This window comes from Gouania willdenowi, chromosome 6 (genome assembly GCF_900634775.1).
Source record: "Gouania willdenowi chromosome 6, fGouWil2.1, whole genome shotgun sequence".
NCBI lineage: Eukaryota > Metazoa > Chordata > Actinopteri > Blenniiformes > Gobiesocidae > Gouania > Gouania willdenowi.
In genome coordinates this window covers 3,594,085-3,621,270 of record NC_041049.1, presented here as the reverse complement: position 1 = coordinate 3,621,270, position 27,186 = coordinate 3,594,085, and the positions used below count along the sequence as shown (strand labels likewise).

Below are 27,186 nucleotides of genomic sequence, written 5' to 3'. Positions count from 1 at the left end.
AAATTAATACATTTAAATATTTTTAATTTATTTACATGATTCTATAATTTCAAAAACTCTGAAATTAAACTGTTTTTATTTTAAAGCCTTCGTTTGGATTTATTTTTGATATGTTGATGCATTTGTTGATTCAAGGACTAAAGATGGAAATTAGCTCTTGCTTCCCTCTTGCACACAAACTAATTTCTCAGGCATTAAAGTAGTCGTTGCTCGTGCAAAATGTAGTCGTTGCTCGTGCAAAATGTTCGCACCATCCACCAAGTCACATTCCTTGTATTATTTAAATTCTACTTGGCAAATAAAACATGTCTGATTCCGAAAAAGTAGTCTTTGCTTATGCAAAAAGTGGTCATTGCTCGTGCAAAAAATAGTCGTTGCTTGTGCAAAAAATAGTTGTTGCTCGTGCAAAAAATAGTTGTTGATCGTGCAAAAAATAGTGGTTGCTCGTGCAAAAAATAGTTGTTGCTCGTGCAAAAAATAGTTGTTGATCGTGCAAAAAGTAGTCTTTGCTCATGCAAAAAGTAGTTGTTGCTAGCCCGCAGGAGTAGCCGATGTTTGAGTCAGCACTCTTTGAATTGTGGAAATTTTTCACAAGATTCTGAAAGAAACGCTGCGACACCACAAAAATCCCTGGAGTACAACAAGATGGGTTTGAACAAACTTCATTATTAATGAACCTGAGGAGGAAATGGAGATTCAGCACTTTTGTAAAACTTGCAATAGAGACAAAACCTATGATTTTAAACTGTTCCCACAATACAAATTATTAACTGCGTGTATGACACAAGAAATGCACAGTAACTTAATTATGTAATACGAGTTTTCTTTTAATAAAATGATCTCATTAAATGTTCCAAAAATATTCAGGGTTTTATAGTTTGACAGACAAAATACATCCAAATAAAAAGTCTTTATGTGCACAATGTGTTTTTCTCAAAATGTGTGCAATTTTTTACAATTAGTGCGACTGTGTCACCTGATAAAACTGAGCTGTGTGAGTCCATGTCAGTGATGGTTAAAGCGAGAACATGTGAGTCGTACAACTCTCTCACGCTAATGCTATTAGCATCCCGACAGTCGCTAAAGTGAAGTGTGTTAAGGTTATTCGCAGGCTAACTTGCTGTCAAAGCTGGACAGGCCGATGGCGAAGGCTTGCAGGGCACACATGGGGTAGTTGTAGTCCAGAGTGAAGATGTCTTCAGCCACGCGACCGAACTGCATCACGATGTAATCGGCTGCAGTCGCGCAGACAGGGGAAGCTAGTTAGGATCAGGCTAACGACATCGTCTGTGTGATATCTGGCTACTCACGTTCATCGTCATGGACGATTTGGAAGTTTTTGACGGAGGCCTGCGTCACGCGGCCGTGGAAGTTGAGCACGTAGGACTGAGTGTCGTCGTTCCAAACCGGAGCTTTGTTGTGGAGCTCGATGAGGGTGTCCAACGTGTGGTTCTGCCACCGGCTCAGGAGGCTCTCCTGGTCCTGACACACAACCAGGGACCAGGTCCTTTAGTTCATTAAGATACGCACAGTACTGTAGCATTGTGTGTACAGTGTGTGTCTGTTGTTTTAAATAATGTACTGTATGTTTACACAGGAGTAATGTTTATAACATGGATTGGCAACTTTAATCACACTCATTCTGTGTCGTTTAGTGGGGTTTTGTGGGGCCCTCTGTTGTTTCTAGGAGTCACTTTGTGTTTTTCAGAAGCTATTTTGTGTATTTCTTTTGCACATTGTTGTCATTTCTGATTGGAATTTTGTGTGTTTCTGTCATTTTGTGTGTTTTCAGTGTAATTTTGTGCATACTTTATTTTGTGTCGTTTTGTCGGTAGTTCTGTTGTTTTGCGTTTTCTGGTGAGTGTTTTTGTGTGTTTTTGGTGTCATTCTTTGAATGTACTTTTTGGTATTATTTTGTGTGTTTTTGGAGTCATTTATTGGGCTTTTCTTTATTGTATTATATCAGAAGTCTTAGTCTTAGTAGTTCTCAGAAGTTTTAGAGTAATTTGGTGCGATTTTGTGTTTTTTTTCTTTAGAAATCATTTGTTATGTTTTATTTTTCTTTATTTTGTCGTTTTTAGTGTTTTTCTTTGAATTGCGTGAGGCATATTCTTTTTGTATTTTTAGAGTCATTTTGTGTATTTTTTGCCATTATTTTGACACATTTTTGAGTCTTTTGTGTATTTTTTGTGTCATCTTTTTGTTTTCTGCCGTCATTTTGTGCATTTATGTTGGTTTTTCTGTCTTTTCTAAATTATTTTTTTAGTTATTATGTGCATTTTTGTCATATTTAGTGTCATTCTGTGGGCTTTTCTGTATTGTATCTTTTAGGAATAATGTTTTGTATTTTTGGAGTTGTTTTGAGTGTTTTTGTTGTAATTTTTTCAGCGTTTTTTTTTTTGGGGGGGGTTGTTTTTTTAGCGTCGTTTTGTGTGTTGTGTTTTATATTCTTTGCTGTTTTATTTTGTTTGAAACAGTGTAAAAAAAAATGGATGACAAATTCCTGTGTGTCGTATGAACTGATTCATTTTGAATGAGCGTTTATCTACCAGTCTGCTGTATATGCTTTACATATATACACAGAGGAATATGTAATCCAGACTCACATTTTGAGGTCTTACAGGAACCCTCTCATAGTTCATGTCCATGCTGGGGATGATCACGGTCATTTTACGAGGTCCTTTGAAGCCCAGCACATTGGTTTCCTGTCACACAGAGAGTAAATGTTGCCGCTAACGCCCGTTAAAGGGTTAACGACGGTTAAACCTCCTTCACTCACATAGCAGATAGCGGCTAACTCCTGACGTTTGTTGCTGTCCTCCAGCAGAGCCCCGGAGCCTTTGTCTGGGCTGGTGCCGCTGTCGTACACCGTGAATTTAGTTCCCATGAGGTTTGACCTGATGGAAAACAACAAGGAGCCATAAATGAAGTAGTCAACCTAATAAATGTAATAAAGTAAGTACGTGTGCAGAGATGGATGACCTGAGTTTGCCGATGAAGCTCTCGCCCTCCCGTGACAGGTCAGTGGGATCCACTGAGATGAGGTAGTTGGACGTTTTGCTCTTCTTCCTCTTCCTGCCCGCCAACAAAAACACCTGAAAGTGACCATGGAAACAGGCGCTTATCCAACGTGTAATAAGCCTCTGTAAGAGCTAATCCTGTGCTCCGTTCCACACTGTGTGAAAGTGACTCAGACGTTTGGTTTGAACAATCGTTTCTGATGAGCCACTTACACTTTAAATACTGTCAGCAGAAACTGGTTTCAATGTTGTTTTCACTGTTTTTGTTGTCCCTTTGTGTTTATGGTGTCATTTGTGTGTTTTTGTTGTCTTTCTGTGTGCTTATGGCGTTATTTCTGTGTTTTTGTTGTCTTTTTGTGTGTTTATGGTGTCATTTGTGTGTTTTTGTTGTCTTTTTGTGTGTTTATGGTGTTATTTGTGTGTTTTTGTTGTCCCTTTGTGTGTTTATGGTGTCATTTGTGTGTTTTTGTTGTCTTTCTGTGTGTTTATGGTGTCATTTGTGTGTTTTTGTTGTCTTTTTGTGTGTTTATGGTGTTATTTGTGTGTTTTTGTTGTCTTTTTGTGTGTTTATGGTATTATTTGTGTGTTTTTGTTGTCCCTTTGTGTGTTTATGGTGTCATTTGTGTGTTTTTGTTGTCTTTCTGTGTGTTTATGGTGTCATTTGTGTGTTTTTGTTGTCTTTTTGTGTGTTTATGGTGTTATTTGTGTGTTTTTGTTGTCCCTTTGTGTGTTTATGGTGTCATTTGTGTGTTTTTGTTGTCTTTCTGTGTGTTTATGGTGTCATTTGTGTGTTTTGTTGTCCCTTTGTGTGCTTGTGGCGTTATTTCTGTGTTTTTGTTGTCTTTTTGTGTGTTTATGGTGTTATTTGTGTGTTTTTGTTGTCCCTTTGTGTGTTTATGGTGCTATTTCTGTGTTTTTGTTGTCCCTTTGTGTGTTTATGGTGCTATTTCTGTGTTTTTGTTGTCCCTTTGTGCGTTTATGGTGTTATTTGTGTGTTTTTGTTGTCCCTTTGTGTGTTTATGGTGTTATTTGTGTGTTTTTGTTGTCCCTTTGTGTGCTTATGGCATTATTTCTGTGTTTTTGTTTTCTTTTTGTGTGTTTATGGTGTTATTTGGGTGTTTTCTGTTTTCCTTTTGTGTGTTTTCAGATTAATTTTTCCGTATTCTATAATTTTTATGTTTGTATTGTTGGTTTGTATGTTTTTGAAACCATGTTGTGTTATTTGGAGTCATTTTGTTGGTTTTAATTGTCCTATTTAGTATTTATTTGGTCTATTTTTGTGTTTTTGTTGTCCTTATGTGTGTCTTGTTGTCTTTGTGGCTTCAACTAGCCAAACATTCGCTGTCAGAGAGAAGCTGTCCTACGACGGTCGATCACAACATGATAATTTAAGCCAATGATGTCATCGGTAAATGAAATGATTGCATCGATGTCTAAATATTCTCTCTCCTGTCAGCGTCACATCAGATCCACACAGTGACGTGTTCACACCTTTTATTGGACAGCTCACTTTCTAAGATAACTGATTGGTCAGGAGGCGGGACTTTAGCACTCGCTCAGATCCTAGCCAGAGCAAAACCTGGTCCCGACCAGGCTAGGCGTTCAGCCTAAGTTACCATGGTGATTTAGCTTCGTAAGACGTTAACCAGCTTCGTAGTCCAACACACACTGATTAAATCCTGGAAGTTAGCGCGATAAGAGGAAATCTCGCTTTGTAATATAGGCCCTTTGTGTTTTTGCTGTCCTTTTATGTGTCTTTGAGTCATTTTGTGGGTTTTTGTTGATCAATTCTGTATTTTTTTGGTCCGTTTGTGTTTTTATTGTCGTCTTGTGTGTTTTTTTGTCATTTTGTGTATTTTTTTTTACCCATTTATGTGTTTTTGATGTCACTGTGTGCGTTTCGTCTTTTTTTTGTGTGTTTTAGAGTCTGTTTGTGTGTTTTGGTTGGCTGCATGTGACTGGTAGCAGCAGCAGACCAAATCCAACCAGTACAGACCTTCTTTCCATCTTCTTTTTCCATGTGCATGAAGTATGTCGGGTACAGCCCTCGGTCCATTCCCTTCTTGTCTCGGCTGATTCGACATTTAATGGTGACGCTGCGTGGCGCTGGTCTCAGAACAAACTCTTCCAGGTTGGACATTTCTGCCATCAGGTTTTCTGCTGACGGCGAGGACGGCATCCCCGACTCCTGGAATCAGTTATACACACAAACCTCAGTCATGTGGGCAACAATGGGGCGCAAACAGGGCGGGGCTTACAGGTACCTCCTTTCCACTGGCAGCAGAGGACGGTCTGTTGGTCTCGGTGTGAGGGGACAGGGAACGTGTCTGCTCTTCCTCCTCGTCTTTCTCATGCTCACTGTCTTCATCAAAGTTCATACTTTCACACAGACCTGGTGAGAATCACAGAGTGAGTCAAAGAGAGTCGAGGACACGGAATAATAATTAAAACCAGATAATGCACCCAACGAGATTTTTATTATGTTTTCATTAATCCAACCAGACACTTAAACCCATAAATTCAGGCTAACTCAAAAGATAGAAATTGAAATTGATGGGATTGTGAATTGATGTATTTGATGTAAACAAAGTAGTAAAAGAAATTTATTACACTGTTTAAAAAAATAATTATTCACATTAACATAATATATGAAACCTGATCAAAATACAATACATATATATATATATATCTGCGTTAATGAATAATGAAAAAGCTAAAATGAAAATAGAGTTGTACAAAAAACTTAACTTTTTTCTTCTTTCTTCATTTTTAAACCAAACCTATTATAACCAAAGCAATTGATGAAAAATCTAAATATTCCATTTCTCTCACCAGAGACGGGCAACTTCTATGAGAGCGAGACCCGAGGGCCACATTATCAAAATTTATATCAGCATTTAGAATAATGACCAATCTGAGCATTAACACAGGAAAGAACAAAGGGTTTTGTCTTTGTCGTCCTTTTGTGTAGGTTTTCTTAATGTTTTTTGAGTTTTTGGACATTTCTTGTGTTTTTAATTCATTTTGTCTATTTTCTTGGCAATATGGCAAGTTTTTGTTGCCTTTTTGTGTGTTTTTGTTAGATTTTGTTGTGTTATTGTTGTCTATTTGTGTGTTTTTCTGTTAATTTGTACATTTTTTGTGTGCCTTTGTAGTCCTTTTGTATATGTTTTTGTCAGTGTTATCATTCTGGGCCTGTACTACAAAGCTAGATTTCCTCTTATCGTGCTAACTTCCAGGGTTTAATCAGTGTGTGCTGGACTACAAAGCTGACTAACGTCTTACGGAACTAAATCACCACGGTAACTTAGGCTGAATGACTAACCTGGTGGGGACCAGGTTTTGTTCTGGATAAAATCTGAGCGAGTGCTAAAGACCCGCCTCCTGAACTATCAGATCTCTTAGAAAACGACCTGTCCAATAAAAGGAGGATCATTGTGAACACGTCACTGTGTGGATCTGATGTGAGGCTGTCAGAGAGAATATTTATCCTTTCATTTACTATGACATCCTATCGGAAATATAGAGATTTATATCTGAAAGACTGACCTACATTAGTCAGCTGAAAAAAGTCTGCGTTCATCGGGTGCTTTCAGACCGATAAATTAGTTAATTAATTAATTAATTAATTAATTAATTAATTAATTAATGTATTCGGTGGTGATGTAGAGCCTCAGTCCTGTAAGATAATATAAAATATAAATATGATCCACATTATGATGTGGGCTGATCTGATGAGTGCAGCATCAGAGACACAGACAAGGTAAAAGAGAAAGTGAAACTGATCAAAGTGTCTGTTTATTCTCCGTTTATAATCTCACTAAATTATTGATTAACACTCATCATTAATTCATGCATTAATTATTTTCTGCTTTTACTACAGCAACAGTGTTGTTTTTGGTCTGAATTATGGATTTTAATTATTTTTAAAGAATTATTCCTCAATTGTGAAGTAAGTTGCTCCAGTTCCTCTGTGATTGTGATTGGTCTGACGCTGTAATCTCCTCCTCGTCACTAAAGCGCGCACATAGCCAGGCTGAAATCACCTAGTTTAACTTGACTTGTTGTAATCTAGATTCGTAGGACAGCTTCTGTCTGATGGAGAATGTTTGGTTAGGTGAAGCTAATGGCAATAAATCCAGAAAATACTGTAATTATCTAGCTTCGTAGTACAGGCCCATAGTGTCTAAGTGGTTGTTTAGTGTGTCTTTGTTATCATTTTGTGTACTTTTTTTTGACATTTTGTGAATGTTTCCTGTGTTTTTGGATTTGTGTGTGTTATGTTGGGCTTCATATAACTTCTAACTTCATGAATTACAATTTTGATTTGGAACATTAGACCGAGGGTTGCATGTGGCCCCCGGGCCTCCAGTTGCCTATGTCTGTCTTACGCTGTCACTGTCGTCATGGTGACAGTCAACCTGATTCATACACAAACTGCCGTAAAATTGTTTTTAAGCAAAGTTTAAAGTTATGTTTTCCATACTGGACGACAGTGTGGTTTCTCTAGAGTTTTCTCACCTTGTTTCTGCAGCAGCTCATGGATGTCCGTCTTTATCTCTGATGGCGTCTCCGTCTCCGTGTCCTTGTTGTGATTGGGGGAGGGGGATCGAGGTGAGCTGGGGAGGGTTTGGGTTTTTGTTCCCTGATCGGACGCATCTGTGGCGAGGAACGCTGCGGGACCGTCGATGCCTACGACAGGGGAGGGGGAAACATCACTAATATTAACATCCACTTGTATTTAATCAGGGACGGTTCTTTACCTTCCATGATGAGATCGTTGGTGACGCTGAGCTGAGGGTCAACTAGTGGTGCCTGTTCCTCGCCGCGCCGCGTCCTGGAGTAGCGCGGCCGGGCCTCCGTGTTGGGTTGGACCATCAGTGGTTCCTGACGCTTCCTGCGCTGCTTCTGCTCCAGCAGGGCTCTCTGAGAGGGACACACACACACACACACACACACACACACACACACACGCACACACACACAATACAGATTTATACAGAGAAAGTCACAGGAAAAGCAAGAACTTGGATAAGTTATGAGAGGATGAGGAGCTCAAAGTAGAGCTGCGACTCCACGATGATAGAGATGGTAGAAACTATAGAGAAACCAGTGTGGACGACATCAAACGTGAGTGAAACCCAACAAATGGGTCAAACGTGGGAAATATTGGCATTGATTCAGAAAACCAAAAACAGAACTGTCAGTGTGATGCCCCGCCCCCATCATTACACAGGCCTGCTCATTAGTGAGCTGAATGCACAGCAACAATCCCCGTTTAGAGATGCTTTGTATTAGGTTGGATGAGACGGAACGCTTTCCAAACCAAAACCCGCAATATTTGCCCAGACTCTTATTGTGAAAATCAGTAAGATTGTTGAATGCTCAAAAATAAAATACAGTGTTGTTCTTAATAGGATGACTGAATATGGGAATTAATGCATTCAGATGAAATTTTACCAAACAAAAACCTCTTCTGTTCTGTAAATACTTAAAAATCTTTGTTTAAATGAGTACTTTTATGTGCTCGAACACGTGTCCAAATTAAGGCCTGGGGGCCAAATCTGGCCCCTTCAGAGCAATGGTTCTCAAACTTTTCAGCCCGTGACCCCCAAAATAAAGGTTCCAGAGTCCAGGGACCCCCACTGTAGCCAAAGGTGGTTGAACACAGACATGAACATTGAAGAACAGTCATGTGGAGACAGGACCATCTATAAGAGGGAATAAATAACCACATTTATTTATTGATCTAAATAATATCCACCGTTATCCAGGAAGTTTATTATTATTTGGGCCGTAGTATATAGTCATCTTAAAGTTGTAATTCCTTGTTTCAATTAGAAATAAAATGGGTTAAAAAAAAAAGGTGGTAAAATGGGATTTTTAAAATCCCGCAGAAGGTTGGTTAAAAGTTCCAAATTAGAGTGACCAAAAACATACAGAAAAAGGTTCATAGTATCAGTATTGGAACAATTAGTTTAAACTGGCAAATAATGGACATGACAAATCTTGAATGTGGTTAAATTAGGCAAAATAAACATGAGATATGGTGAAAAGATGTTAAAAAGTGACAATAGTGGAAAACATATGCAGAAAAGGCATTGAAATTTGATGAAGTGTCAGAAATGGGAGTAATGTTGCAAAAATGCATTAAAAGGAGCAAAAATATGGCAAGAAAAAGTGATGAAAATATGTTGAAATATTACAAGTTTGGTGTAGTTGCAGAAAAAGGGTAAAAAATAAGCAAAAAAAAAAATTTATTTTCTTGAAGGCATCTGGCGACCCCCTCCCAGTGTCTCGCGACCCCAAATGGGGTCCTGACCCCAAGATTGAGAACGCCTGCTTTGGAGTATCCAATTTGGCCCTCAGAAAAATCACATTATTGTGTAAATAACCAAATAATGCAGTTGTAGATATTTGAAATTCACCAATGTAATGAAACTATACAATATATTTAGAGACTTGCATTTTTCTTTTGTTTATATCACATGAATGGAGTCATTTTTAATTGAGGAAATATTGCATTTCTCACAAACATTTTCACTAAATTGGTAATAAAATCAGAATTATTTTATTTTAAGTGAATTGAAATGATATTGAAAACTAAGGCACAATGAAGTTAAAATTGTTCTTTTTTCACACAAAAAATCCGTGTTGAAGTTTGAGTTTACATATTCTTAACTCAACCTCTCTATAAAAGCAAGGAATCTCTGTCTGTGTGTCTGTCTGCGTGCGTGCGTGCGTCTCAAATATCTCTACAGATCAAGATCAGACTGACCTGAGACTTTCAACATGGCTGCTGCTTGGTTCAAGGGTGTGCTACGTCGGATTTGTTTGGACGCCCCACCTCCCGAGTCGACGGACTTAGTGATGATGTCATCAGTTAGAACATTGGAACATTGGTCCTACCTAGCCAATCACGTGCGTGCCAGAGCCAATCACTGGACAGCCCACACCCACACCCCACCCATTTTTGGAACATTGAAATATTAGAACATTGGATCATTGGAACAATGGTCCTACCTCACAGTGATGATGTCATCAGTCCTACCTCACAGTGATGATGTCATCAGTCCTACCTCTACAGTGATGATGTCATCAGTCCTACCTCACAGTGATGATGTCATCAGTCCTACCTCACAGTGATGATGTCATCAGTCCTACCTCTACAGTGATGATGTCATCAGTCCTACCTCGAGTGTGATGATGTCATCAGTCCTACCTCTAGTGACGATGTCATCAGTCCTACCTCTAGAGTGACGATGTCAGCAGTCCTACCTATACAGTGATGATGTCATTAGTCCTAGAGTGATGATGTCATCAGTCCTACCTCTACAGTGATGATGTCATCAGTCCTACCTCACAGTGATGATGTCATCAGTCCTACCTCTAGTGACGATGTCATCAGTCCTACCTCTAGAGTGACGATGTCATCAGTCCTACCTCTAGTGACGATGTCATCAGTCCTACCTCTAGAGTGACGATGTCAGCAGTCCTACCTATACAGTGATGATGTCATTAGTCCTAGAGTGATGATGTCATCAGTCCTACCTCTACAGTGATGATGTCATCAGTCCTACCTCTACAGTGACGATGTCAAACACAACCTCATTTAACATCCATGAAAAAGCTACAGAACCTCCCACTTTTCTATAGCAACACATACTTCCTGCAGACACTGCACTAGTATAGTAAAAAAAACTGGACCACGTTGTGAGACTTAAACAGGTCAGAGTTTGAGTTTTAGGAAAGATGAAGAAATAAAAATGTGGAGTTACAAACCAGCTCCTTTGACATGATGAACGAGTCCAGGACAAAAACAGACAAGTTTCACTGAAGAAAAGAGAGATGAAGATGTTCCTACTGGACAGCGCACCGTCCTCTGTGCTGTTCTGGATAAACTAACACACTCCTCTGATGTCCCAGCACACAAACTGGTTGTATCTCCCAGCTTGTGTGTGTGTGTGTGTGTGTGTGTGTGTGTGTGTGTGTGTGTGTGTGTGTGTGTGTGTGTGTGTGTGTGTGTGTGTGTGTGTGTGTGTGTGTGTGTGTGTGTGTGTGTGTGTGTGTGTGTGTGTGTGTGTTCAACTGATTAATTCCTCATTCCAGAGCAGGAAAATGAAGAGGGTGAAAAAACTGCCTAATAAACCTAAAAAATGTGATATAAACAAACAATACAAATAATGTGGAGGAAAAAAAGGTTTATAAAATAATTCTCTCCACCTTAAAAAGTCCCTAAACCCCAAAGCCACTTTTATTCTGCTGAAAACAAATGTATTTAGTGATGAAAAGTGATTAATTTGGTGTATTGTGTTACAAAAATGAAAGAGCTTAGCAGGGGTTCTCAACCTTGGGGTCAGGACCCCATTTGGCGTCATAAGACACTGGGAGGGGGTCGCCAGATGCCTTCAATAAACTAAGAATATGTTTTTGGAACCATTTCAGTCCCTTTTAGCGTATTTTTACCCTTTTTCTCCAACTACACTAAACTTGCCATATTTTAACTTATTTTCATCACTTTTTCTTGCCATATTTTTGTTCCTTTTAATGTATTTTTGCTACATTACTTCCATTTCTGTCACTTCTCCATCAAATTTCAGTGCCTTGTCTGCACACTTTTCCATTTTTAAGACTTTTTCAGCACTTATAAACCCTTTCCATCACTTTTCTCACCTAATGTCACATATGTTGACCAAATATTGTCACTTTTAACCTTTTTTCGCCTCTTTTTTCATGATTATTTTTGCCAAGTCAACCACAATCATGATTTGTCATGCCCATTATTTGCCAGTTTAAACAAATTGTTTCAATATGGACACTTTAAACCCTTTTTAACCACTTTTTCTGTCCGTTTTTGCACACTTTAATGTGCAACTTTTAATCAATTTCTGTGGTTTTTAAAATTCCATTTCACCACCTTTTCCACCATTTTTGGTCACTTTGAACCCATTTTATTTCTGATTGAAACAAAGATTTCCATCTTTAAGATGTCTATAATAATAATAAACGTTCCTGTATAACAGTGGAGATTATTCAGGTGAATAAATAAATGTGTTTATCACAGATTCATAGAACAATAGACCATCATTTTGCTGACTTTATGGATGGACCCAAACATTAGAGCACACCTGTGAGCTGGAGGCGGGGCCAAACAAACATGGAGAGCAGTAGAGTCATGTGTGCAGTGAGAGACGAGCAGAAATGGAGATTTAAAGGCAACATTTCCAGTTTGTGGACTAAAGAAAACAGAATTTTTCTACCATCTAAACATCTAAAGGCAAGTGTGAAATCTGCTGCAACACAAACTCACACTCACACATTCATAACACTGATTTAAATATTTATTACACTAACAGACTGTCTGCATTTTGGAGTTACTCTGTGTGACTCTGCGTTTAAACTTTTATTGTGTTTCTGCTTGTGTTGATTATTGTGAAGCTAACGTATTATTGATGCTAACCGGTTTATTTAACACAAAGGTTGCATTTAAATTTAACAGATAAGAATTAGTGTTGTAAAGGGGCGGAACAATTCTGATTGATTCCAGTTAATGTTCCACAGGTGCTTAAACTTGGGAATTTTTTTGAAATATTCAAAAATAGAAACTTTTCATTGGAATAGTTTTAACCAGAAATTAAAGTTAATAATAGATAAAAAAAAATAGAAAAAAAAAATAATTAATAAATAAATAAATAAGAAAATAAATAAATAAACAATAAAAATAATATAATAAATAGAAACTTTTCATTGGAATTGTTTTTTTAATTAACAAGAAATTTAAACTGATAATAGATAAATAAATATTTAACAAAACTAGATAAAATAAATAACAATATATGAAGAAAAAATTATAATAATTAAGAAAAAAAAAATTTTTTTAATTAACCAGAAATTTGAAGTAATTTTAAATAACTGTATCACGACAACATGTTTTACATCAACATCAAATATATTTCCCCAAAATATCATAAACTTACTCAATGGTCACATGAATCCATAATTTATCTGTGTATGTGATGGAGGAGTACACAGTTCATGAAGCGACGCCAAAAACATACAGAACGACCACAAACATACACAATATCACACACGGAATGACACCAAAAATGCACATAAATAACTCAGAAAACACAAAATGATATCAATAAATACACAAAACAACAATTAACTCCAAAACTACAACATAAAATACACAAAATTATTCCAAAACACAAAACAAAAAGAATCCACACAATTATTCTAAAACACACAAAATTACTTGTGAAATACACGACAACAAAGACACACAACATGGCTCTTAAAAGCACACAAAATTAAAATATACAAAACACACACTTTGTTTCCTGTGTTATTGCTCAAATTTTTCATTATTCTAAATATTGGTCATGTGACCCTCACATCAGACACAATCACATTATTTTGGCCCCGCTTTGATAAAAGTTGTCAATCTTTTGGAGCAAACAAGTGTGCGTGCGTGTAATCACCCAAACACACACCAAAAAAGAAAAACTCCATTTCTCACCTGTTTTTCTAACTTCTGCTGCATGAGACCAACACTGTCGTCCTCGATTCCACTGCAGACACAAAACAAACAAGATTATAGCAAACCACACAGAATAAAGTAAACAATTAATATTCTACACTGCTATACATGTCACTCATTTAGTTAATTCACCTCATGGTGTCATACAACATACATTAAAAATGTATAAATATATGACTTAAATCCTCATTTAATGCTGCATGAGGCACATGAGATGAACTGGCCACATACGGAACCCAAATTAAACCCACAAAATGACTCCAAAGATATGCAAAATGATGATAAAATATTAAGGATTACAACTCAAACAAAGAAATGTATCCAAACATGGAAAACGCTCATTAAAATACACAATATGACTAGTAGAAACACCTCAAATTAGATAGAAATAGGCTAAATAGGCCAAAAAACACACAAAAGGAGAGATAAATACACAAAAGGGCAACAAAAACATTAAATGAGAGAAAACTTTACAAAAAGACGACAAAAAACATTAAATGATAGAAAACGTTACAAAATGATGACAAAAAAAAAATTAAATGAGAGAAAACGTTACAAAATGATGACAAAAAAACATTAAATGATAGAAAACGTTACAAAATGATGACAAAAACTATTGATATTTCAGTCATTCTGTCATCAACCGCTAGAGGGCGGTGTAGTTACTCTGTGTGTCAGTGATGAGAATAAATGGACCAGAAAGTGAGCGGAGCCTCTTAGCCTTTACCTTTAAACACGTTGCTAGGCAACAGTAAGGAGACCCAGAGAAAAAAGGGCACTTCCCACAACAGAAAATGTATTTGTACTTTTAATACCTTAATATCCTTTAAGTACATTTAATTTGAGTTACTTTACAACATTTACTTCAGTAACCTTCCAATAAGTGACTTATGGTTGTTTTATCTTTGACTTATTTTATGTTATTGTTTTCAACTACTTTATTCACTCTGGTAGACAAAAAAACAATTTCAACATTATTATGTGACCTTTTTAACATTAATGTTGATCATGTGACCCTCGGATCAGATATGAGTTCATCTTTGTGGTCCCAGCTGTGATAAAAGTTACCAATCTCTGCTTTTATAATGTTAAAAAAGAAACAGTCCTAATTATTGTACTGAAACTATGTGGAAATTCAATATATTAGTAGTATAAATGTTGGTAAATAATTAATTCAGAATATATTTATTTATTTATTTATTTCCCTGTTGATGCCTCTCCTGTGTGTACGTCTCAGTGCTGATTGGTTGAATGAGTCTATGTGATCATCAGGTATGTGTTGGAGCCTATTCTTATCTCTTTCACTCACTCTCACATCCTGTCATGGATGGTCCACGATTACACACACACACACACACACACACACAGTCTGTTTGGATGCTACAACCACAGACATGATGTCAGTGTTATTCCTGAACTACATTGTTAATGATGACAGTAAAGTGTCCCTCGCTGCTGCTGCTTCCCTGGAGGTGATCATGATACCTGGAGCAGGTGCTGGTGACGGCTTTAATCACACACACAAACACACACACACACACACGAGACTGAAAAACTATACATTTTCTACTTACAAAATGGTTCAATAATGAATCGGACACGTTCGTCTGAATATTTAGTGATAAACATAAGTTATGTATTTAAAGTGATGTTTAGGAATCACCTGTAGATGGCAGCACTGAGTACAAAAGTGCTTTGAGTCACCAAAATAAGGCTATAGACCCTTTCATTGTTTGTAAACATTGTGATGTATTTTGTTGGGCGGGGCTTAGCCTTTTGCCACCACAGATGACTTATCCGCGCTGATGCACAATAGGGAGCGACGTAGCAACGTGGCGGCCATCTTACCTCAGACAGTTGGCCCCGCTCATTACATCGATGTCAATGGTGCATGTACTATTTAAATAACACTAACTTACTCAATTTTAAACCAATTTTCAAACGGCAATTTCAGCATGTACAACATCTTATGTTCTACCTACGTATAATAAGGTTTGTAAATATTTCATTGAGTTAATGATATTTTTGATTAAACTGATCACTCACCTTGTAATAGTTACCGTAGAGCGCATCAGTTGTCTGAGGTAAGATGGCCGCCGTTGAGCTACGCTGGCAAATCCCGCTTGCGTCATAGTGTTTATATATATCTATGCTTTAGCCAGTAGTGTTTCCTGTTTTTCCCTCCGGCCATTAAGGGGTCTATATGAATCCAATGCATTATTATTATTATTATTATTATTAAAAGACTCAAAGTTTGATGTTTTTTCCCCCTCCTTTTTTTCACAATTTTTTTTCTCCTTTTCCGTTGTCTTATCTTTTTTCTCTACTTTTTCTTTCTTTATTTCTCCATTTTTCCTACTCTTTTTCTTTTTTCTCCTTTATTCCCCCTTATTTTTCTTATTTCTCCTTTCCCCTCCCATATGTTTTTTTAATCTTTTTTATCTTCTTTTTTCTCCTTTTCTCTCACTTATTTTTCTTTATTTTTTTCTAATTTGTGTCATTTTGTAAATTTGTGGAGTCATTTCGTGTATTTCTTGTAAATTTGTGTATTTATGGAGACATTTTGTGGAGTTTTTTTTGTGTGCTTTGTCAATTTGGGTGTTTTTGTTGTTTAGTGTATCATTATTGATTGGTGTATTTTTTTTTTGTCATTTGTTTATGGAGTCATGTTGTGGATTTCAGGAGTGACTATGTGTATTTTTGTAGTCATTTTGTGCAATTTGACAAAAAATACAAAATGACAATTTGTTTTTTTGTGTGTATTTTTGTCACTTAGTGTATTGTTCTTGTAGTGTTGGAGTCACTTTGTGTATTTCTGTTGTCATTTTGAGAGTTAAATTCTAAATAACGTACTACGATCATGTAAAAATGGATAATGAGGTGATCTTGAAATGGAAATAGCTACAGTATATGACACAGAACAATATCATGAACCAGTGCACAGGAAGTAGAATCAGAGCAGCGTAGTGAGAGGTGTGTACCTGGCCATTGAGGTGGAGGAGAAGCTGGCTGAGCTGGAGGGTCTTCATAGAGGTCAGTGCAGAACATGCAGAGAGAAGAAATAAGTTCATGTGATTAAAAAAAAAAAAACACTTTTATTTAGTTAATTTATTAAATTAAGTAGTTTCCTTTGCATTGTGATTAAATAATGCAGTTAAAACGAGCTGTTGGAGAGCAGCTGCTGACCAGGTGTGATGTATAACAGGACACCAGCATGAGAACTTTAATCTGCTGATCCCCAAGAACACACACACACATGCACGCACGCACGCACACACACACACACAGTCACGGCAGCTTCAGGTGATCAATGTTTTATTAGTCCGTCACAGCTTGGGTGACAAGACGCTGTCGTCCCTTCCTGGTATGCTAGCCCAGGGTTGCCATGGAGACGCCTGGTCCGTCAACAACACACGTCAGGCAGCATTGATTAAAACAACCTGCAGCTCCATCATGTAACTGGAGACTCTGACCACAGTCTACAGCAGTAATTCCCTCTATTCTGCTTCAGCATTTCTCTTTTCCTATTTAAATGACTTTACACACTATTAAACTTCCTAAAATTATACCAAACATGCTAAACAGAGTTAATCAAGTCAACAACTGTTATTATTTTATGTGTTTTAGATGACTTACAGAAACCAGGAGAGATCACGCAAGATTACGTCAAGATAATTTTGTCTGAAAATGAAAACGTGATTAAGTCTGAACTATCCCACTAATGTACTACACAATACAAACTCAACTGTCTACTGTTTACTATAAGTATGATTAGTAGGGCTGTCCCGATCCGATATTGATATTGGATATCGGTCCGATATCAGCCAGAAAACGAATATCAGATTTTATCGGACTGCATCTAAAATCTCCGATATAAGCGCTCTGATAAGTTTTAGTTGTTCCTCAGTTGTTCCCACCATAAACTGACAATAAGAAATAACTGACGTGAACTTGGAGTCTAACGTAATGTAACATCACTGGATCAAGCCTTTTCTAGCATTCCACACTACAAACTAAGTAATAAAAGTATGTATGATTCATGCTGATATCGTATCGGATCAATATCGGTATCTACCAATATCCAAAGCTTCAATATCGGTATCGTATCAGAAGTGAAAAAGTTGTATCGGGACATCCCTAATGATTAGGATGATGAGCGTTCCTACTGAAGTATACTTCCAAGTTTCCCCAGATGCATTTAGAACCTACAGCGTTAAAAACCTTGTTCACACAGAGACTAAATCTGTTGATTCTCCACCTTTACTTTGAAAGTTCTGAAAACATTTGAAGTGAGAAAATGACCAAGTAGAACATCAACATGTGCTCATTTGATCCATAAAACTCACGTAGACACATTTCACACATTTTCAGAGACCCTCCATTGGTCTACTGACTAAACTTCCTGTTAACTTCAAAACAAGAGCCCTATTTACAAAAAGAGTTAAAAACAATGGAAGACAGAAGAGATGCTTTTATTTTGAAAAAGGGATGTTTCATTTTTATCTTGAAGCCCGTCCCAGGACCATTTAACATTCAGGGGTTAATGCATCATAGGAAGGTTGAGTATGACTCGTGTGTCCACTGTGCATACTTAAATGTCTCCATGACACATCCTGGTATTTCTCACATACTCAATCTGTTCATACTAATGTAAATGCACTAGATTTAGTATGAGTAGTACGTTAGTATGACATTTATAACACAGCACATGAGTAAAATCTGACATTCTTCCATTTGCTACACTTCTGGGGAAAACTAGTATGTACCGAAAATGGTGTGATATTGTCCTAAAACATACATGTGACGTATTTCTGTGTCATATTGGTGCCTGATTTTAAATAAATACATATATTTAAAAAAAAACAAAAAACAAAATCTGAGCCTCTATAAACTAGTTTGGAACCAGCAGCATTGTCAACCAGCGTGTTTGTACAGTACAAACTATTAGTGTGTGTGTGTGTGTGTGTGTGTACCTGTAGGACCAGCGGCTGTACGCAGGCTGTGAGCCCTCAGTCTTCAACGTGTCCATGAATCAGCCTCAGAAACACAATCTAACGTCTCACACCTCACAGACTACCCACTGTATCTGTGTGTGTCTGTGTGTGTGTGTATCTGAGTATGTGTGTGTCCCTCAGAGACACAGGGAGGTTTACTCCTCCCGTTACCATGACAACAGGATCCAGCCAGGGACGGCTGAGAAAGTCCTGAATGTCAGAGAGCAGCAGAGATCTGAGAAAGGCCGAGCTTTAAAGTGCGCACACACACACACACACACACACACACACACACACAACTCAATGTAATATTTGCCCTACAGGTCGTTTCAGTCAAAAATCATTGAGTCTGTTACTGTATTAGTGTTGTTTATTTGTGTATTTATAGTCATTTAGTGAACTTTAGTTCCATGGTTTTATTTTTCATGTTTGTAGTGTTTCAGGTTTTTCATTTTGTGTATTTTTGTTGTTAATTTGTGGGGTTTTATGGTGTCATTTCACAAATTGGTGGAGTCATTTTGTGTATGTGTTGTCAACTTGTGTATTCATGGAGACATATTGTGTATTTTTAGTGATTTTGAGTATTTTTCTGGTCATTTTGTGTAATTTGAGTAATTTTGTCAATTTCTTTTTCTTGATTTTTAGTGTATTTTTGTCACTTAGTGTATTGTTCTTGTAGTTTTGTGTATTTTTTTCTCATTCTGAGTATTTTTGATGTCATGTTGAGGGTTAAATGACACGTATTGCACTGTGATCATGTAAAGAATGATGGTGTGACATTAAAATGCAACAAATCTTAGAAATACTGCAGTGGATGTAATTTTCACAGCTCTCTGTATCACATCTAGACTGTTAATCTTTACCTATCTTCTTATTTTTAAACCTCTAAACCTGCCATTAAATGAAAATATAGCATTACATAAAGTACGGGACATTGGGTAGACGTAGATTTAAATTCTATTTAAATATTGTTTTATTTTATGTTATATGTACATTCCAAAAAATTATTTCACAAGATTTGGGAAGAGAATAGTCATTAATTAAAGCTCAATTTTAATCAAATTTGTAGGTATTTGAAAGCCCTTAAATGCATTAGTTTTCCTTGTATCAGTTCTCATTTGTCCTTTCTGTGTTTTCTCAGTGTTCAGAGATCTTAATGTTGTTGCTAGGAGACAGAAAATCCCATTCATTCCTTCAACATCAAAGTCAGTGACTTAAAGATGGCACCAGAGTGTTGTAACGTGTTTGTCGTGAGGAGTCGTACGTAGTGATGAACACAGAGGGAGTAATTACTGCACTGCAAACAAATGATGGAAATAAACCACCAGAGGAAACCATAATATTGTTCCTCACGGGAACCTCTGCTGCACCATGGAGGGATTATTTGTGCCACACATTCAGCGCGAGATAAAAACATATTCAGCTCATTCTCTCTCTCTCTCTCTCTCTCTCTCTCTCTCTCACACACACAGCAGCTGTTTTATTTACAGATGTGTCGACATTTAATACCAGGATGTCGTCCATCATTAAAGCCTCTGATTGGTCTCGATTACGGAGAACTGACAATCTATATACCCTCACTTACATCACGTATTTCCACCATATTTAAACTGGTGGTTTAATCTGTAGGGCACGTGTCAAACTAATGGCTCGGGGGCCAAATCTGGCCCTCTGGAGGTTTCAATTCAGCCCACAGAAGAAAATCAAAATGGTAGAGAAAACATGAATTACTGTATAAATGAAACTCAACAATATTTGCAGGGGCTCTCAGTTTTCCCGGTGCTTATATATAGCGATAGTGATGGTACATCTGGTAACCAGGGCAACGGGGTCAGGAACATGACGTACATATGACATTATGTATGAACACGTTGATCTTGGTATACTGTGAAAATGTCATGTGCAGTTTTGGGATAACGGGAATAGTTTCTGTCAATACTAAATAAAATGTGTAAAAAAAAAACTATGTTGTGTAGAAAGAGTAGATACACAACAAAAACAGTACCATATTTAATACTAAATGTATAGAATGTGGTTATTGCCGTCGACTTAAAGAAAAACAACTCAATTAATTAAAAAAAAATTCTACATTGTCAGACATATTTCCAACATCATCCATTTTTAGCGTCCACAGAAAATCCAAAGCGCTATTTAGAGTGTTTATTAGGGCTGAGCGATATGGACCAAAACTCATATCTCAATATTTTTCTTCAAATTGCCGATATACGATTTAATCTCAATATCTTTAACTCAACAAAGTCTCACCAGAAAACAATTCTGGGTTAAATTTGCTGGTGAAAAATGCCACAGAGGCACATTTATTAACAAAATGCTGCACAATATGAGCCACTTTTGGCTTTTTCTCCTGTAATGAACAGCACGTGTGAGTGAGTTCTGTAGTGTGGCTTGTTTAGGTGAAGGTCTGGTAATCCATCTAACTTCTGCTTTTCATTTTTTGAGAAGTAACGAAACAAAAGCAGCAACTCTTATATTAAGCTATAAAACACATATTTCAGAAATACAGACAAATTGTAAAGAACACTGACTGTACTCTATGTATAATATTAAATATTTGTATGACATGATTTGTACCGTGTGATTGTATAAATAAAAACAAATTACAAAAATATAGATTTATCTCAATATAGGTGATATCGTAATTTTCTATATCGCCAAAATAGAAAACTCGATATATCTTGAATCACAGTATATTTCCCAGCCCTAGTGTTTATCTATTTATTGATTATTTATCTCCCATGACATGAGTATTCCTCTACTGCTTCGATCATTAAATCAATATCAAATGTTTAAATTAGGCGATGACTTCATCGATGAAGTTACTTTTTTGGACACGCTGGCCCTTAATGACTGGTGGCAGATACTACAGCACACCTTCAGATGTGTTCATGGCTCTAACCCTCAACAAATCAGACTTAGCAAATATTAGACAAGAAAAAAAATCCGTTTAGTCCATATTAGTGTTAGAGAATGACTTAAATAATGAGCAGAAATAAGAGAATAAACCCAGACAGAAATGTATGTATTCCTACTACTAGCTTTAAAATATGTGTGTGTGTGTGTGTGTGTGTGTGTTAATACTACTTTCACTTTTCTCAGGCGTTTTCGTGCCATAAAAAGTAACTTTTACCGATGGAGAAGACACGCTGGGGTCGGTAAGGAGCAGCTAACGGTGTTAGCTACCGGAGACCCGGTCCAAGTGTGGAACCTTTGGGGGAAACTAGTGGAGGTTTCCCCGCTGATGGACACACTGCTAACGGTGAGGTGAGAAGCTAACAGGCTAATATTAAAACACACAGTATGAGAGTCTTACCTCATGCTGTAGTAACTCATGTCTATCCGCTGGTAATAATATCGTTGTTAAGGAGACTTTTTTTTTTTTTTAGCTGTTGGGGAGAAAGAACTGTTGCGTCGTCCTTGGTTACCAAGCGCATGAAGAAGCAGGGCTGCGATTGGCTGCTGCATTCTTAGGTGGAATTTCATTGGTCGGTGCATGTATTAGGGCGGATGTGTGACTTCTTCATTTCAACATATTTTTTGGCTGTAATTTAAAGCTGAAGTTTCTAAATAAATTGAGTTCTGGGGCCAGAAAAGCCCCAGTTTATTCTAAAATAGGCCTGACAAGAAAAATCCACAAAATTCTACTTTTTTTTTTTTTATTACCATTTTTATATTTATACACGTAAATAACTGCATACCATTACCAAATCAGGATTCTGACTTTTTCTCAGAAATCTACAAAACGCAACATTTTTTAACCATTTACATACCCTTTTTTTCAGTTTTATAGATGTTAAAAGTATTTTAGAAGTCAGAATTGTGACTTTTTCCCCCTCCGTATTCTGACTTTAAACATGTATAAATGTTTTTTTTTTTTTTTTTTTTTTTAAATTTAATTGAAAAAAAAAAAAAAAAAAAAGTAGAGTGTTTTAAATTTTTCTTGTCAGGTCAAGGTTCAATATTCTTTTTAATTAATGTTCTGAGCAAAAAAGTTAGAATTCTGCATTTTTTTTTTTTCTGAGAACATTAATAAAAAAAACTTATTTCTTTTTTAACCATTTTTATGCCCTTTTTAAATATCTCTACACGTAAATAACTGTATATCAAGATTCATTCTCAAGTCAGAATCCAGAGTTTACATTCTGTCTTTTTTCTCAGAACATTAATAATTTCAAAAAAATGTAACCTCAGCCTTACAAGAAAAGTCCACTAAACTACCTTTAAAAACATTTGTATGCCCTTTTTTTTACATTTATACACGTAAACAACGGTACATCATTTTTTTCAGGGTGTGCTACACGTAGTCGTAGCTGAGCTATGTTATGGGAAGTCGTTTTTACATTTAATCTCGGTTGAAGATGTAAAGTAAAACTGAACATTGCAGATATCCATGTCGAGTTTAACATACCTTCAACTCAGTCATTTATATTATCTTTAATTACTTAAAGACGAGTTAAATCGAATAGTTTTTAATCTCCTTTTCACATGCATTCATTTATTTACATTTATTACATTTTATTATTTAATGTCATTATTGTGTAATTATTTAACACATTTTGCAATTAAATCAAAAGCGAGTCATGTTTTTGATTCACATATTGTCTTTTGTGTTTTTTTCCTGTGGTTTATTCACACATAACCTTCTGTTCCAAGTCATTGACGACTATATATTTCTATTTAACGCTCAAATAATGATGATTTTCATGTTTAAAGTCATAATTCCAACACAGGCAAAGCTGATAAGATGCGTATTTCATTACAAACATAGTTTTAAATATTCTGATGGTGAAATGATGATAAAAAAATCAGCTCTATGTTCAGTTTACAGTAAAATAACGATGTCATCAGCTGTGACTAAGTGCATCAGACTCAGAGAGGAATCCTCTCTCCTTTAACAGACACATCAGCTCCTTCCTCCTCCTCCATGTCACCTTCACACCGTAATCCTTCTCAGGTGTGTCCACCGCTAAAGCATCAGGCTGCTGAGTGCACGGCGGCGTGCACGGCGCATAAAGGAGCGGATGTGGTGATGAACGGATGCTTTCATCCTCCACCTGAGCCGGTGTCGGCGTAGAATCACCAGTAGAACCCTGAGCTGTGGTCTCTGAGGCTCTCCTGGCTGTGACACAGTTACTTTTGCTACGAGTCAAAGCTCGTGGTTGGTTTTCTGCCGCAGACGCAGTCGTCCTCGTCCTAAACGTTAAAGAGGGGAACGTGGACGCGCTGGTTTTCCTGCAGAGCTGCGTGCTGTTGTCCACCAGACTCACAGCAGCTCTAACCTTCCTCCTTCCTCGTCTTGGAGGAGCTGCTGCTGCTGCTGAGCTGTCAAACTGAGGGCTCACCTGAAAGCGCACACACACACACACACACACACACACACACACAATGTTGAAAAGCATCACTCAAACTTTCCACAGAAGAATAAGCTCTAGAATTTTAGAAATATTCAAAAGTCTAAATATTTTAGCACTTTCATTAATGTATTTATTCATATAAGGGACAATACATATTCATGACCATTTATTTAAATATGAAAATGTATGTAAATATGTGGGATTGTAGCCTATGGCTAATTTTCATCTTGTGCCGTTTTGTGTTCGAGTTTTATGACCCATCAGATTTATTGACTGACCACAGAGGGAAACATTTCACCTTTTTTAAAAACAGCCGAGATAAAGAACGGTTAGGTTAGCAACACAAACAGGTGAAATGTCCCTGGCACCATTTTCTAAAATCACATACAAATTCTGTATTTTCCACACACACACACACACATATATATATATATATATAAAATATAAGGGAAATTATATGTTAGAAGATTAGGGCCCTTGAAAAAAAAAAAAACAAGGTCTTAAATTTTTTATTACAAATGTTTCAAGTAAAGTCAGATTTCTGAGGAAAAAAATAAATCTGAATTCTTAGATTACAGTCAGAATCAGGACTTTTTCCTCAGAAGTCTGACTTTAATCTCAGAATTTTTACTTTTTCAAAATTAAAACTAAATTTTAGACCTCTGCCTTTTTTTTCAGTGGCCCTAATTCTCTAAACCCTCCAACCACCAACACGTGCAAGGCCACAAAAACACTTTCAATGGGTTTAGACATTTGAAAGGGTAAAATTAAACGTTCTCAACATTGGGTTGGTGGCCAAATTTGGGTCGCTTGAGATTTAAATAGGGTCCTCCTGAAATTCTTAATAATTGATCGACATAAATGAGAGATAGTTTAAAGTGAAGTATCTACCGAGCATTGAAGGAAGCTCTCCAAACCGCTGTGGCTCATCACTCCTACGGATGAGATCAATACAGAGAGCAAAAGACAATATGGTTTGTTCGACTCAACTTAACTTTAATTCTAACCTTAAAAGGGGGAAGAAAGCCAATTATCTTGCTTCACTCTGGTTCAGACACAAAATAGGAGACACTTTTGCCACCATTTTAGCTTCTAAATGAAGTCTCAAATAACAATTATGAGGGACAATAATAAAATAAATGAACTGACAAATTGGTTTGTGTTTGTGAACAGCAGGAGAATCCATCTTGTGCTGTTCCCGTCTTGCCTTTCGAATCCAAACTGAAACGGTTTGAATCAATCACGAGGCAGTGTTGTGGTTTAGGGCGAGATATCCGGATGTGACGAAGGCACCAGCGGAACCTTGTTGTTGTTGTAGCGTCTCTGCGGCGCATGTCAATGACGACATCATTTGTTGACGTGTGATTGGCTAAAACAAATCATGGTCGACAGGCGTTTCACCCAATCAGCTTCAAGCATTCTGTTCGTGTCCCTCCCCAGTTCCAAAAGGATTTACCAGACACAGACACAGATCAATGTGGAGAACTGGAGTTAGAGGGAGGGGCTACACATCAATCTGGCTCTCGCCAGGTTACTAATCCTCATTTGTAAAATTAACAAAAGAAATGTACTTTTAAAATGAATTCAATCTCGAAATACAATATATCTCAAAAACTGTAAAAATAATTGAAAAAAGTATCAAATTTAATTTATTAAAATAGCAATAAATAATAAAAAAATACAACATAATTTTTAAAATATCAATATTTGGTTCACATACAAAATGGTATATTAGTTTATTATACAACATGTGTTTTTATATGTTTTTCCTCTCATTTCCTGCACGTCGAAACATAACCTCTATTTTCTTTTAATTTAAATATAAATTAATTTTAATTAAAGCCATAAGACTTTTGTAATGTCAAGACCTTTAATCTAATGTTGAAGGCTGATTATTGCATTTGTAGGACACATGGGGATGTGATCCAGAGTGACTCACCCATGAGTTCAGAACCGAGCTGCTCTCTGTCTGTGACTCAGTGAAAAACTCTTTAGGGTTAAAAGCTGCTCGAACTTCAGGATCATGACGCTGCACTTTAGCGACACTCACAGGCCGCTCCAGGAACTGCAGTGGAGGCTTCTCGCTCTTCTTTCCCCTACGGGGCATTAATTAAATATATCCCCAAACCCGAGGCTGAAAAGAAGACAAAAACATTAGTAAACATCAACAGAAAGCATATTAAACAATTACAACACCAGAACATACACATTTTTATCGTTCACATGTTAAAAATTAAGTTAAAAAAACTTTAGTTTTACCACAATTACCCACAAACTTAACGTGAAACTTACCCTGAAGCGGTTTACCATCGTTATATTCCGTTTTGCGTGTTTTAATTCAGTAGTTTCTCCTGCTGTTTTGTTTCTCCCTCGTTTGCTTATTTCCCGTTTTCCACCAATACCGTCTCTGATTGGTCCAGCCGAGTTGAATACTCTAGCTGCTGACTGGACTGTTTACATCACGTGACTTGAAATCCACAAAAAACGTTTGATTTTAAATTTTATTATGTTTTTTTTGGGGAGGGGGTGGTTTCATTCAAAAATTCAGTTCTGTTTGTTATTCCAAAAGTCTTCATCTAATTTTCCTTTTTTGGTTTATAAAAAAGGTTAAATTTTCCCAGAAATGAATGTTTGGATTATTTTCCTGCTCTTCTTTGGCTTTCTCCCCCCCTAACAATTTACGTTGTTTTCACAAACACAATAATATAAAAAATAATTTTATTTTTATTTTCATTTTTATTTTTTTTTCTAAATAAAACCTAAAGATACAATTATTATCACTCTCATAACAAAAGTGCCTTGGTCATTTATTTTTGCTATTTTATTCTTTTATGCCTATCTCATGTATTATATGTAACCAAGTTAGGACTGGTTATATATATTGTAAAAATGTTATATATATATATATATATATATATATATATATATATATATATATATATATATATATATATATATATGTGTATGTATGTTTTTTTTTTTAAAATAAGATAGAAGAAGAAAAAAAACGTCGATTAAAAATGAATAACCTAATAACGTAAATAAATATGAAAAAAAATTATAAAAACATTTTTTGTACAATATCTCGTGTGTTTTTGTATCTAATCGAGTTAGGACAGGTACTATATATTGTAAATATGTAACATTTTAAATTAGAAAGGTAAAAATATTATAAAAAGTATTTTTTTTAATATTGAAATTTTTTCTTAAAAAAAAAAAAAAAAAAATGTTTTAATTCACATCAAGTTTCGCTCGGA

The 27,186-nt window shown here is 36.4% G+C and overlaps 2 protein-coding genes across 3 annotated transcripts; both read right to left on the bottom strand.

Annotated features, from left to right (window-relative positions):
- Window positions 1-809: 809 nt before the first annotated feature.
- On the bottom strand, window positions 810-22,008 carry tulp3 (TUB like protein 3). Of its 2 annotated transcripts, none has more exons than XM_028450100.1 (12): window positions 21,889-22,008; window positions 16,545-16,586; window positions 13,543-13,594; window positions 7,784-7,946; window positions 7,542-7,712; window positions 5,285-5,412; window positions 5,017-5,208; window positions 2,983-3,095; window positions 2,780-2,897; window positions 2,607-2,705; window positions 1,311-1,482; window positions 810-1,235 (listed from the first exon to the last, which is right to left on the bottom strand). In XM_028450100.1, exons 1-12 carry the CDS (start codon window positions 21,906-21,908, stop codon window positions 1,102-1,104), a joined length of 1,404 nt encoding a protein of 467 aa, XP_028305901.1. In that variant the 5' UTR covers window positions 21,909-22,008; the 3' UTR covers window positions 810-1,101. The 2 variants fall into 2 exon arrangements, with proteins under 2 accessions (XP_028305901.1, XP_028305900.1); XM_028450099.1 differs by lacking the exon at window positions 21,889-22,008 and adding an exon at window positions 18,537-18,687.
- Window positions 22,009-23,396: 1,388 nt separating this feature from the next.
- Window positions 23,397-26,351, bottom strand: rhno1 (RAD9-HUS1-RAD1 interacting nuclear orphan 1). The gene is made up of 3 exons (XM_028450929.1): window positions 26,222-26,351; window positions 25,869-26,063; window positions 23,397-23,917 (listed from the first exon to the last, which is right to left on the bottom strand). Exons 2-3 carry the CDS (start codon window positions 26,034-26,036, stop codon window positions 23,420-23,422), a joined length of 666 nt encoding a protein of 221 aa, XP_028306730.1. The 5' UTR covers window positions 26,037-26,063; window positions 26,222-26,351; the 3' UTR covers window positions 23,397-23,419.
- Between the last annotated feature and the right edge of the window lie 835 nt (window positions 26,352-27,186).

Excerpts from the sequence above, each read along its gene's own strand:
- rhno1 (XM_028450929.1), bottom strand. The coding sequence starts at position 26,036 with ATGCCCCGTAGGGGAAAGAAGAGCGAGAAGCCTCCACTGCAGTTCCTG. Across the intron at positions 23,918-25,868 it reads GCTCGGTTCTGAACTCATGG|GTGAGCCCTCAGTTTGACAG; the intron begins GTGAGTCACTCT and ends GTGCGCTTTCAG.
- tulp3 (XM_028450099.1), bottom strand. The coding sequence starts at position 18,592 with ATGGACACGTTGAAGACTGAGGGCTCACAGCCTGCGTACAGCCGCTGG. Across the intron at positions 13,595-16,544 it reads TCCTCCACCTCAATGGCCAG|TGGAATCGAGGACGACAGTG; the intron begins GTACACACCTCT and ends TTGTGTCTGCAG. Across the intron at positions 1,236-1,310 it reads AATCGTCCATGACGATGAAC|CCGATTACATCGTGATGCAG; the intron begins GTGAGTAGCCAG and ends GCGCGACTGCAG.